A 14,613-nucleotide genomic window follows, 5' to 3' on the forward strand; every position below is an offset into this window, starting at 1 on the left:
AACCTCAAACAGTAAAGGTAGGATCACATCATTATCTTATAGTTGGAAAATTCTTGCAGCAATTAGATACTGCATGGTGAATGTATGCATGATATTCAATGCTGAGATAAGAGGTCTAAGCATTACTTACAGGTAAAATTGGAGAAGGACTGTAATAGAGGTGGAATGGCCTAGAGAGTGATGGCATAGATTGGGCAAAGTCTGAAGAATGAGAAGAGAAAATGCAGCAAAGGGAAAAATTGAAAGATAGTTTTGAAAAATATAAACTTACGAAAGAAAAATAAAAATGCCTTAGCACAATACCTGTTGTTAGTCACAGCCCTCTCAGCATTGTTGGAAACATTACAGGTGCAATTTTGCAGAGTTAGTACTGTGTTAGAACATGATCTCTTGATTCTGTGTATAACTCAAGGAATGGGCCAGTGTTTACAGTAACTTTGTTTTAATTTAGAATAAATATGAAGTGATTTCTTAGAGACTTTTCATTATAGATTGATGAGGTACTGAGCTATTGGGGTAGAAAATGAAGATGACTTTTAAACTGAAATTATTTCTTCTCAGGCATTGTAAAAAGACAATGGAATACATTTTAAGAAGTACGGTCTCAATTTAGCTACTTAAAGAAGAAGGAAAGAAAAAGACTTTAGGAGAAAACATTTTTAACTCTTTTTCTCTTCTTGAGAATGAACGTTTTACTTATAAAGGTTGGGCCTTACACATGAGAATGTAGATTGTGAGGAATCACGTCCAGAAAATTTAGTTGTCAAGTGATTTAAATGCCACTATTGACTATATATTGTTCTGGCCTTCATACCCCTTTGTTCTATTTTATTTCTGTAGAAATCACTAATTCATTTTTTTAATTTCCCTTTGTAATGCCATTATTGCATTTTGAGAGCATCACCCTTCTTAAGGCTTATGAAGTTGTACACACAACTTTTTACTATACATTGTAGTTTTACTTCATGGGGGATATGCTTTAACTGTGGGGTGATATTGAAAATAGTCATTACAGGCACCAGGCAATCAGAATGGACACCAACCACAGCACTGTGCCAGAGTATGCTGCTGGCTGTGGTACTATTTAGTCCCACCCTTTCACTGAATCACAGCCTTCTATGGTAATTTGGTTACAAGTAAGATGGGCCAGTGTAGAACTTTGAGCTTCATGATTGGCTCAGGTGAAAAGTTTTTCCCTGACTATATGTGAGCAGATGAGTTTATTCTGAGCTACATGAAATACATTTTTCTAGTCCTCTTTTCTTCTGTACATGGACTGAAATTGTAATTCATTAGACAGTGTAAAATGAGATAGATAACTTATGCATCAGGCAATTGGAAAATTGTTTGAATGATGTACAATCATGTAATTTCCATTTAGTATGGAGTCCAGTGTTTAAACTTTTCATTTCAGCATCTTAGATCTTTGAACAAGGGATTCACACAGGCAGAAGAGATCCTAAGAAATTATATGTGACTGGTACCACTGTTTATAAAATGTTCCGGTTTTTTCCATCCTCTCATAAAGACTCTGGAATCTGTGAAATCTTTGTAATTCATAATTTTTTCCCCTTCTTTTGAGTGGACATCCTCTGCCTTGCAGATTTCCAGAGACAATTAAAGTGATATAATTTTCATTTTTGATACATTTACAATTTTTTTTTAAAGGATGTCAGGCTGTTTCATTTCTTAAGTACACAATGTTCATATTTCATCCGGCCCAGGGCTGTATTATCCATAGTACTGATAATGTTCAACTTCTAATTCACAGATTACTTTCTCACTGAATTATCTTTTTTTTAAGTTTATACATTTATTTATTTATTTTTTTTTTTTTTAATTTTTTTTTTTCAACATTTATTTATTTTTGGGACAGAGAGAGACAGAGCATGAACGGGGGAGGGGCAGAGAGAGAGGGAGACACAGAATCGGAAACAGGCTCCAGGCTCTGAGCCATCAGCCCAGAGCCCGACGCGGGGCTCGAACTCACGGAGCGCGAGATCGTGACCTGGCTGAAGTCGGACGCTTAACCGACTGCGCCACCCAGGCGCCCCTATACATTTATTTTTAAGAGAGAGACAGAGACAGTGAGAGGGGGAAGGGCAGAGATAGAGAGGGAGAGAGAAAATCTCAAGCAGGCTCCGCACAGCACGGAGCTTGATGTGGGGCTCGAACTCACAAAACATGAGATTATGACCTGAGCAGAAACAAAGAGTTGGACACTTAACCAACTAAGCCACCCAGGCACCTCCTGAGTTGTCTTTTATATTGTAAATCTTCATTTTGGACTCCATGGATCTCTCTTTGTTCCAGATATTTGGAGGGCTATACTTCAAATATCAGGGACTAGAAAACCTAAAGTCAGAAGGAAGACATAGGAGACAGAATTAACTTGAAGTAGGAAACACCTGAGTTAAACATAAACACCTTTTAGTACACATAGCATGTAGTTCTCTAACAATGGATGAAGGTATCAATTTAAAAAATAATTTAGGGAAAAATGGCTTCTAAATCAAAGGGAGTATTTAGTCAGCAAAATTTATTCATTTTGTCATATTTTCATTTACCTTAATAAGATTCTTTTTTCTTGTAGGTTATGACTTTTGTTCTGAAAGGCATAACTGCATGGAGAATTCTGTCTGCAGAAATCTGAATGACAGGGCCGTTTGTAGCTGTCGAGATGGTTTTAGGGCTCTTCGAGAGGACAATGCCTACTGTGAAGGTAATCCTTGTAATGATGTGTAGCTCAGCTGTTTAAATTTCCTAGGATTACTGCATGCAAAATTTATTAATTTCCCAGGTTGTCAAGTTGATGGGCCCATTAAAAGCAGTGAATTTAATTTGAAGCATATTAATCAGCTAAAAATAATTATCTTTCAAATTAAAGTTTTTTAGCTATCTGCTATATGTCAGACTAATAAGTTATATGGCTGGTTTCTTGAATTAAAATAATACTTCCACTGTGAAATTGCCTTTCTTTTTTCATAATTAGATATTCAGATAGTTCACATATTGACATGATTACTGTGGCTTGCAGTTAGAATTGTAGTCAGATTTTTCCAATGTTGTTGAACAAAAGCAATCAATTAACAGGAAGATAAAGTACCACTGCTATCTTTGTTTGCTACTGTGAGTAATCTCAGTGGTTGTATTAATGCTCCGTGGTATTTAGTAAATAGCTCCAGTGGAGTAAATAGATTCCTAGTTATTTTTTTAGAATCTTAAACTAATATCCACGGTAGTTTATTCTCTCATGGAAACAGTCCAGATACTGTGAGGAGGCCCTTGACATTCACAAATACTGTTCAGGAAAGACCCTGGAAGTCCATGAGATATAGTAATTTATTACTTCCCTGAGGCACAGATTTAGATGATTCTCATTAAATATGTGACTAGCTAGTGGGTCTTGCAAGTAAGAACACTGACACAGTGGTGTTTGGACATTTGGAGGGTTCTAGACTTATCCTTTCCAAATGTCAAGAATGTGCCATTGGTCCTTGGAGAGAGAAAACCTCTAAGGTATAAACTTGCCAGCCTCTGTTTAGCTACACGATGATTTATTGGCCCTTGGGAAACCAATTTCTGGTGTTTCTCTTAGCTTTCAATAGATTTTCTCTGCCTTAAAAGTTGGTATTTATTTTTAAAATTGACCTTTTTTTTCCAAAGTATTTCTTTAAATGCTTCTGATTCAGTCCAAAAGAGACCATTATATTTTTGCTGAAAGATAGGTCTTTCCTTCTCCATTTATGATGCAGATTTTTAAAAAAATGCTCATTTTGAAACTTAGTAGTGTATTTTCATTATAATATTTGAGATCTCTAACATGTAATAAGCCCCACTGATACTGTCAAAATGTGTAACATGAAACCACATGATATAAATTCATGTGATACCTCTTTCTGGATCTTAATTTTCTGATCATTATTTTTATTTTGAGCTTCTGCTTTTGTTGTTGTGGTTAAGTATGTGCACTCATGTAATAAAGATTTAGTGAGCACCTATTGTATACCAAGCACTTTTCTAGGTACTGGGTAGTGAATAGTGAATAAGACTGAGAAGTTTCCTGTTTTCAGATCTCACATTCTAGGGGGAAGACAGAGAATAAGTGGTAACCATAGAAATAGAGAAGGCAGTTTCAGGTAGTAACAAATAATAGGAATAAAATGAAACAGGATGATGTGATAGAGAATGATTGGGGGTTAATTTAGATGAGATGGTCAGGGAAAGTCTATGGGGTTGATGGAGATGAGTTGACAGTTGACTTGAGATTTGATGATAAGGAAACAGCATAGAAAGATCTGGAACAGAGCATTTCAAGCAGGAGCAATAGCAAGTAGAAAACCCCTAAGTGGGAACTATCTTGGATGTTCTAGAAACTGAAAGAAAGGATAATGTGATGCAGCAGAGGAGTCAGTTAAGATGCAATCGAAGAATGAAGTAGGGGCCAGGTATTTTAGGGAGGCTTGTAAGGATTTTAGGTTCATCTCAAATAGGGGAGTGATATACTTGTATTGAAAAGGATGGCTCTGGCTGCAGTGCCTTAAATTAACTAAATTGTAGATCATGGGTTAAATATGGTGGGGAGAAAGAGACATAAATAGGAAGACCAGTTGGGAGGCTTTTGCAGTAGTTTAGGCAAAGATGTTGGTGGTCTGGATTAAGAAAATGATAAGGGAGATAAAGAGGAGGAAGCGTGTTCTTGGTGTTGTTTTGAAAATAGAGCCAACAGTACTTGCAGATAGTTTATTGTGGAGGAGAATTGAGGAGGGATTAAAGGAGTTTGAACAACACATGGATGACGTTGCTGTTTATTGAGACAGGAAAGAGTTTAAGAGAAGAGGGCAGAGATTTAGATTAAATAACTTTTTAATGCAACCTATTGAAAATGGGTTTTTATCATTGTTATGTATAAATGTATAGCACAAATGAGCAGCTACTTTGCATTCTGAATGGATCATACTGAAAGATGGTTTGTAAATTTCTTCACATTATTTCTTTGTCATTTAAAGATAAAAATCTTCAAAAGTTAAGAAAATGATGGAAAAACTTGGTTTATTACAGAGATCTTGAATTTTTCATGATGAAGACTTTTAATATTGTATCTTTCATTATTCACGTTAAGAGGTTTTTTCCAGTATTTTGATCAAATTTGGTTTTCCTTTTCATTCTGTTATTGTTGTTAACTTTAAGGATATTTGACTTCTTAGAAGCAACATTTAAAAATTATGCAATGGTTCATGTTGTCTATCAGATGGTCTACAGAATTCTGGTCCTCTAAGAAATTAGATTTATGATTATATACAAAAATAAGCAAGTAATAATTTGTAAGTGATATACATTATGTTTATTAAATCTGTAGGGTTGTTTTAATGGTAAAACTGTAATTGAGATTATTGATTTTTACCACAGTTTACTTATCAGGTTTAAAATAGCGCTGTTAAATGTTGGAGTTCATTTGTTCATTTGGCAAACATTTATTGAATGCTTTCTTTGTTCAAGGCTACACTAGAGGTGAAACAGTAAATAAGACATACATAACTGATATTATCTCAGTCAAGAAATATAACATCCAGTTCATTACACCAAAGAGCATTTAATTTCACATATGGCAAATGCCCTGAAAGAGAAATAGGTTAACAAGAGTCTGATCTGGGTGGGTGGGAGTGCTTGAGGAAAATTGTTTGTTTGTTTGTTTGTTTGTTTCCGAAATCTAAAGATTAAGTAAACATCAGCTAGGCATAGAAGTAAGGATGGGAAAGAAGGGAATTTGCCAAGTAGAGGACTCAGCAGGCCTCCAGGCCTCCAGGTGGTGAGAAACACTTTGTAAGAATTGATAGAAGGCAGAGAGCAAAGGGAGAGGTGCCTGATGAAATGGATGAAGGGCAGCATGGCCTTGAAGGGCACAGTAAGGACTAAATAAGGGTTTCATGTTAAGAACAAAGGGGTAGGCAATGAAAGTTTTTAAGGAGTGAAGTGCCTTGATCACATTTGTGTTTTAAATAAATCACTTCAGCTTTAGGCTGAATGGAGGTAAGACTGGATGTGGGAAACCAGTGGTTATGGGAAACTAGTGAATGAGAGACAGTGGTGGCTTGCATTAAAAATGGAAATGGAGATGTGGATGCGTTTGAGATCATTTGTGAGGTAAAACTAGTCCTGCTGGTTAATGGGTGACAGGAGATGAGGAGGAGAGAGGTTTCAAGGTTGCTACCTAGGCTTCTTTGCCTGAGTAACAGGCAGATGGTGGTGCTACTTACTTAGGAAACAGACTGGGTGGGAAAATCACCAGGTTGCGTTGTGGTACCTATGGAACATCACAGCTGAGTACCCTGTTGAATATACTTGGATATGGAGTTCAGAGAAGTTTAAGTTGTACATAAAATTTGGGATTCTTGGGGCGCCTGGGTGGCGCAGTCGGTTAAGCGTCCGACTTCAGCCAGGTCACGATCTCGCGGTCCGTGAGTTCGAGCCCCGCGTCGGGCTCTGGGCTGATGGCTCGGAGCCTGTTTCCGATTCTGTGTCTCCCTCTCTCTCTGCCCCTCCCCCGTTCATGCTCTGTCTCTCTCTGTCCCAAAAATAAATAAACGTTGGAAAAAAAAATTATAAAAAAAAAAAAAATTTGGGATTCTTTGGCATATAAATGGTAGCTGAAGAACTGCAAGAAATTGCCTGGGGAGTTTTTGAAAACTCCAGACTTTGAGCATTTTATAGAAAACATGATTTGGTGATGGAGACAGCAGAATTGTGGCTGAAATGTAGGAGGAGAGAAAAGAGAAGGTGGTGTTATAGGAACCAAGAGACAGAGAGAATTTCAAGAAGAAAGTGGAATGCTGCTTAGAGATCAATAAAGATGAAGACTGAGAGATGTCCTTTGCATGGAACTTTATGGATGACATTGAGGACAAGAGCAATAGCTAAATTGGGTGCAAAAGTGAGGACACAAGCCAATTGGGAGCACATTGAATATTGCATAATGGGAAGAAATGTATCTGATGAAGGGACAGAACTCCTTCTAGATGTTTTCTTATGAAGGGAAGGAGGAAGAGAGCAGTAGCTTAAAGGAAGTAGGGCTAAAGAAGCATTTTTCTTCCCTGTCTTCTTTTTTTCCTTTTAAGTTCTGTCTCTCCTTTACCTCCAGTATCTCAGCCATGTAGATGATAACCTGTTGTTCATGAATGAGTTTCAAAATGCCTTAGGTATTTATAAACATGGTTTAATATTAGGATTTTATGATTGGATGTCTTGCCCACCTTTTAGATATAATGGATATAAAATATTCAGAAGTATGTTGGCCTCCTTTATATTTCTTATAAGCTATATATATGTTTACCATGTTTCTTTTAAAAATTACGTATTCAATTCCATCCATTCAATGTCCCTCATTTGCTTTAGATTCTTAGTAAAATTTCAGTACTTACCCTTCACTTCATCTCTTGTCAGTACATATAATCTGAAAGAGTTGTCAAAAATTAGTCTGGCCATCATGTTTTCCAGAATGGTTCTTTGCTACATGTCTTCATTCTAAAATGAAAATTATAGGAGCTTTTGATGTTTTGACTATATCTTCCTTCTTGACATTCCATTATTCACTATTGTGTTAGGACCACCTTGGCATTCCATTTTAGATAGTGTCTTCAGAAGTCATTCATTTGCTAACTTTTTCTCTTCGGTGCATGATAGTTGCCAGGGATTACATTGTGTCAACCCAATAGTGCGTTATGTTGAAGAAGCTTTTTCTGGATTCCCAAACTCCTTAAACAGTTGGCTGGCGTTGTTGCTCTCCAAGCCTTTGGCATTACACAAGAACAGGAAATTAATTTTGTACAAGTGAGTCATTCATATAGTTGCATATCACCTGTAATTACTGAAATCAGTAATTGATGTCTTACTAAGTACTCAGATTAATGAGAATATAGGCGATTGTTTGGTATAATCTGAACTCCCTAGAGGAATAATCTCTTATTGATAGGCCACTTTCTCTTGGATTCATTTAATCTCTTTCATTCTGACTGCTGCTGCCAGATATTTTTTACTTCCTGTCACCCTCTACTTAGTTATTCTGTCTTTAGTGTCTCACTCCCTCCTGACCCAGCCAGGACCCATTCTCCAGATTAACGTTTACAAAACACCATTTCTTTTCTTTGAGAGCCCACAGTGCCTTCCAGTTCAGCACGTCAAGCTCCTTTGCTAAGGTTCCACGGTTCTCTGTTGCCTGAAGGCTCCAAGGTTCTCTGTTGTCTGGCCTTTCAGTTTTTCATCCATTAAGCCTTAGCAAGTCACCTAGAGCTATTTAATCAATTACTTGGCTCAGAATGGTTCATCTGTGTTAGGAATTGAACTGTGTCCCTAAAATTCAGATGGTGAAGTTTGAACACACAGTACCTCAGAAAGTGACCTTATTTGGAAATGGAACTGTTAACAAGTGTAATTAGTTAAGATGAAGTCATAGTGGAAAAGGGTGAGGTCCTACTCCAGTATGACTGTTGTCCTTATAAAATGGGAAAATGTAGACCCAGACATAGGGGGATAATGTCATGTGAGCATGAAGGTAGAGATTGGAGTGATGCATCTACAAACTGAAGAACACGAAAGATTTCCAGGAAAGCCCCAGAAAGTAAGCAAGGGGCATGGAATAAATTGTCCTTCACAGCCTTAAGAAAAGAACCATCCCTCCAACACCTTGATTCTGGTCTATTAGCCTGCAGAATTGTGAGACAATAAATCTCTGTTGCTTAAGCCACCAGTTTGTGGTACTTTATTATGGTAGTTATAGCAAATTTCTATAATCTGGCAGAAATACCTTTTGCTTTTTGGTCTAATACTTCATGATTTAATTATCCTTCCAGACTACTTATGTTTTATTTTCTTTCTGAAGACTTTCGTGATGAATTAAGTACAAAGATTTAATTTCTCAAATCTATTTTTTAAAATTTTTTCTGACCAAAGAATGAATACCTTGTTCTGTACTGGTTTATATCCAATTGTCCCATTGTAATATACTTTCTTATACACTATACAGTTTATTAAAGGACTGATACATGTATGCCTGTATATATAGGTCTCCCACCTATAAGTGTCTTGTGGTCATAAACTGTTTTATTTTCCTTGAATTCCTCTAAACTTCTAAAATAGAGATAGACAACGTAGAGTTTAAGAAATATTTGTTTGTTAATGGTTTTGAAATGCTTAGATATGCTGAACAGATGGGCACCTTTAGGCTACCCCACCACTAAAGAATTATTGAGGACAAGCATTGAACTTACTGGATTATGCTTATATTGCATAGGAAAGGCTAATGTCATATTGATTTTTATAGGTAAAAAGGAATTCAGTTGTTTTAAATTGGTATGTTTTGGCCTTTAAAAATTGAGGGGCGCCTGGGTGGCGCAGTCGGTTAAGCGTCCGACTTCAGCCAGGTCACGATCTCGCGGTCCGTGAGTTCGAGCCCCGCGTCGGGCTCTGGGCTGATGGCTCGGAGCCTGGAGCCTGTTTCCGATTCTGTGTCTCCCTCTCTCTCTGCCCCTCCCCCACTCATGCTCTGTCTCTCTCTGTCCCAAAAATAAATAAACGTTGAAAAAAATTTTTAAAAATAAAAATTGAGTAGTGCAAGAAAAGGAATTCATTCATTTAGAACACTTGCTATTTGTTAAATTATATGTGCACTGATATATGGATAGTAAAAGGACCACAAATCCCAGAAATTTCCCTCTCTCTATCTTGCTTTCACTGTACACTCTAAATTTTTACTTAAGATTTTAATTCTATCTAAAATGTGCAAACCAAGTCACTTGAACATTACACGTCTGGCAGGTAGAAGGTACTTAATTTAAATGCCACTGGAATGTGGAGATTAGAATCTTAATAAACATTTGTTTAGTGCCTGCTATGTGCCAGGCATGGCACACCTTCAAACATAAATTATAAGTTATATTTAGATCTTTTCTTCTTTTCTTTCCACCTGTTACATCAAACACTATCTCGTCTCATCTCATTCCTGTCTTTTTAATGCAATCCTTTGGCTAATGATACCTCTTCTACCTTTTTTCTTGTTCTGTATTTTTGGAGATTCTAACCCATGTGCGAAGTAATGTGAGCATAACTGTTAATGAACACAAGTAATTTCTCTATTCTTTTCTATTTTGTATTCTTCTTTCTTCTATTGTTTGTCAGTGGGGCTATAATAAAAAGCACCACCTGCTACTAATAACCATATGATTCTTAAGAGACACTTAATATGCTTTATAGATACAGCATCTGATTTCTTCCAGCGGTCCTATGATGCAGGCAGGCATTTCTATAACATCTTGTTTTGGGGTGAAGAAAATTAAAGAACTAGGAAATCAAATGGTTTGCCCCAAATCATTTACCCACACAGCAAACAGTAAGCCCAGGGTTCAAATTCATATCATGTATCTACAGATTTAGTGTTTTTAAAATTTTACTACTTTTAGAAAAAAAGTTTATTTATATATTTTGAGAGAGAGAGAGTGCCCGCCCATGCAATTAGGAGCTGGGGAAGGGCAGAGAGAGAGAGGACCAGGGGATCACAACCTGAGCCAATATCAAGACTCTGAAGCTTAACCTACTGACCCATCCAGGCTCCCCAATTTTTACTGCTTTTAATTTACTTATTAGATACCTAATCTAATTCTTATTTTTGTAAATAATAATAGCATATAGATTTTTCTTTAGAGAGACATTTTTTAAAAGTAGCTAACTGGCTTACACATTGAATGTTTCTGAAAAGGAAAAAAAATCTGTACTCCATCCAGAAAGCAGTTCAATGGCATTAGAAAGTTTGTAATGAGCTGAGACCCTGTAAATAACCCACATAGGAAGACAATGGGAAAACAGACTTTCTTTCCCTCCTGTCCTTCCCCTCCCTCTCTCCCTGTGTCCTTCTTTCTTTCCTTCCTTCCTTTTTTTTCTCTTTCTCAGCTTATTACCACTTCACAAATAATTCATTTACTGTGAATTCCTGACATAGCTAGTATCTGCATATCATTAACTGTGGAATATAGAGCCAATCTGAGAGGATATTTTTAAGAATAAGACGAGAGATAGCCCCACAGAGTTGCTCCAAGAGATAAGAAGGGAAAGATGCAGAATGAGCTTAATTCTCTGATTGTAAAGCCTGCACACAAGTCCCCACTGGAGTTAAGGGGAGGCCTGTTAACAGAGTGGGGATAAATAACCAGAGGGCTGAGCCCTATGGGATTAATTAGGGAATTCTCATAGACACTGTAGCTTTCAAAATTATGGCTAATGATGTACTCTCTGTGGTGTGTTATGGTAGAGTTTCTTAAACTAAAAAAAGCCTGAGGTTACTGTATTAATCAGGATTCTCCAGGAAAACAACCAATAGGACATATATGGACTGAGAGAAAGGTTGATTGATTGAGAGAGATTGATTGATTATAACGAATTGGCTCAAGTAGGCTGAGAAGATCCCAAGATCCACAAGTCAGCAATCTGGGTATCTGGAGAGTCCATGGCATATTTTGGTCCAAGTCCAAAGAACTGAGAACCACGAGAACCAATGGTGTAAATTCCACTTCAAGGGCAAGAGAAGACCAGTATCCCAGCTCACAATCAGGCAGTCAATATTTCCTTCTTACTCAGCCATTCAGATCTTCAGTTGATTGGATGATGCCCACCCACTTAAGCTCACATTAGGGAGGCAATCTGCTTTACTCAGTGCACCAATTCAAATGTTAATCTCATCCCTAGGCACCCTCACCAACACACCCAGAATAAAGTTTGACCAAATATCTGGTCATCCTAAGGCTCACTGGGGTAAACAAATAAAATTAACCATCACAGTTACAAATTAACAACAACAAAAATGAGAGGAGCAAAAGCATTTCTGATGTTTTCAAATATGAAGGCATCATCTATTCATCTAACAAAGTGAAAAAGTTGCCACATAAACCAACTTCCAGAATTAATATGGTATACTGATAACCAGCAAAGAAATTGAATCAGGAATCAAAAAACTCCCAACAAATAAAAGTCCAGGGTCAGATGGCTTCACATACAAATTCTACCAAACATATAAAGAAGAAGTAATACCTATTATTTTCAAAGTATTCCAAAAAATAGAAAAGAAAGAAAAATTTCCAAATTCATTCTAAGAGGCTAGCATTACCCTGATACCAAAAACAGATAAAAGACTACACTGAAAAAGAGAACTACAGGCCAATATCCCTGATGAACATGGATGGAAAAATCCCCAACAAAATATTAGCGAACCGAATCCAACAATACATTGAAAAAATCATTCACCACCATCAAGTGGGATTTATTCCTGGGTTGCGAGAGTGGTTCAATATTCACAAATCAATCAATGTGATACATCACATTAAGAAAAGAAAGGGTAAGAAACATATGATTCTTTCAATAGATGCAGAAGAAACATTTGACAAAGTACCACAGCCACTCATGATAAAAAGCCTCAACAAAGTAGGTTTGTAGGGAACATACCTCAACATAATGAAGGCCATATATGGAAACATTAGTGTTTTTAGGCCTTAATGGAACATCTATTTAAACCATATTTACTATGCTGAGGAGATAAGTGTGTGAGTGAGTGTGTGTGTGTGTGTGTGTGTGTGTGTGTGTGTGTGTGTGTGTGTGTTGTGTGTTGTTTTTCATAAGAATTTTTCCTTCTCTAATTGAGAAGTTTGGTGAAAAACTTGAAAATCACTATCAAGTGACACAGCTAAATTTGAACTTGCATTAGCAGCAGTCCTGGGCTCATTCATCATTTACTCTCTGTGATCCTTAATTTCAGCTTTTGCTGACTCAAAAACAATTTCTGTTCATTTGTAAACTTGAACATCATTAAGATATATAAATTGTAGAAAAAGGGCATTTTTTTCTTTGAAGGCAGGGTCCTCTCTGATATGAAGGGAGGACTTTAAATTTTTAAAACCAAACCTAATAAAGATTGAATTCCTCTGAATTTCTTCTTAGCCATAGTTTCTCATGTAAAATAAGTTAAAGAAATAATCAGTGCTAGCCATATACTATCCTTTTGAAACTAAACATCATAGTTATGTGACTTTCACTGTCAACTTTCACTGTGACTTTCACTGATTTTCTGCCCCAAAGAATGCACTTCTCTAAAAAAATATTCATATAAGTCTGTTGGAGTTTTGGAAGCTATCTATATAAGGAACAAATTATGAATCAGCCATCAATTAATGATACATATATGTATTAAATAGGGTTAAGTACTTTTAAAAGAGGACTTCAGCTGTCTGCCTCCATTTTGACCTCAAACTTTTCAAGTTGGATTCTTTACTTCTTTTTTTAATTTTTTAAATGTTTATTTTTGAGAGAGAGAGAGAGAAAGAGTGAGCAAGCAAGCAAGCAGGGGAGGGGCTGAGAGAGAGGAAGATACAGAATCTGAAGCAGGCTCCAAGCTCTGAGATGTACAAGGCTCTTGAATGTACAAGCTGTGAGATCATGACTTGAGCCCCAGTTGGTAGCTTAACCAGCAGAGCCACCCAGGCATCCCACTAGTTGGGTTCTTTCTAACTTGTCTCTTGGAACAGGGGGAAGACTCTGAGGGCAAATCATCCCCTACTGGAAACCAAAACTACCAGGGCAAGCACTAAATACTTCCCTGAGCCAGCAAGACCCCTACCTGTGACTGACCTCAAGACAATGATCCCTTTGACCTTTGCTGCCCATGTGCACATATCTACCCACCTTTGTCCCTCATTTGCCTTCTATAAACATGGAAGTATTTTCAGTATTTCAGAGACAGTCTTTGAGACATTGGTCCACTGTCTTCCTGGTGTTGGCCTCGCTGAAATAAAGTCCTTTCCTGTTTCACCACGACTCTTTTCTCTGCCTTTGTATTTGGTCAGGGTGAGTAGCAGATTCTGGTCTGTTTGGGACCCCCAGAGTTGGTGCACTTTTACCCCTGTACTCTAGCTATACTTTCTTCCCTCTGAGGTGGAGTTGGAGTTCTAAGCTCTTTTGGGGGGAATTTTGATTCATGATTGGATTCTATCACTAGAGTTCACTTAGAGAATCTTTGTTCATTGTTCATTTATTCGTAGTATGTGTTGAGCACATGCTATGTGCCAGGCCATGAACAGGTGCTGGTCATATAACTGTGAGCAAAACTGATTAAACTCCTGCCTTCATGGAGCTAACTTTCTAGTAGAGGTAACATTGAAAGTCTATGTCCATTTTCCAGATGCAGATGGAAATGAGAATTATGATTGATGGTTTTGTGCTTTGTTATTTTTTTATTATTTTTAAAAAAAAATTTTAACTTGTTTTATTTTTTATTTTTTTTAATTTGCATGCAAATTAGTTAGCATATAGTGCAACAATGGTTTCAGGAGTAGATTCCTTAGGGCCCTTTACCCATTTAGCCCATCCCCCTCCCACAACCCCTCCCATAACCCTCAGTTTGTTCTCCATATTTATGAGTCTCTTGTTTTGTCCCCCTCCCTGTTTTTATGTTATTTTGTTTCCCTTCCCTTATGTTCATCTGGTTTCTCTCTTAAAGCACTCATATGAGTGAAGTCATATGATTTTTGTCTTTTTATGACTGACTAATATCACTTAGCATAATACCCTCCAGTTCCATCC

General features: G+C 37.1%; 1 protein-coding gene across 4 annotated transcripts in view; it reads left to right on the forward strand.

The window, feature by feature from the left end:
- Positions 1–14,613, forward strand: part of NELL2 (neural EGFL like 2) — a 400,719-nt gene that overhangs the window by 214,976 nt on the left and 171,130 nt on the right. For all 4 annotated transcript variants that reach the window (XM_086713602.1, XM_025930858.2, XM_086713604.1 and 1 more), the window contains one exon: positions 2,594–2,722. In XM_086713602.1, the coding sequence (XP_086569728.1) occupies positions 2,594–2,722 (129 nt within the window). The remainder of the gene's footprint in view (positions 1–2,593; positions 2,723–14,613) is intronic.

Source organism: Puma concolor, chromosome B4, assembly GCF_028749965.1.
Source record: "Puma concolor isolate L17-30 chromosome B4, mPumCon1.1.hap2, whole genome shotgun sequence".
Taxonomy (NCBI): Eukaryota; Metazoa; Chordata; class Mammalia; order Carnivora; family Felidae; genus Puma; species Puma concolor.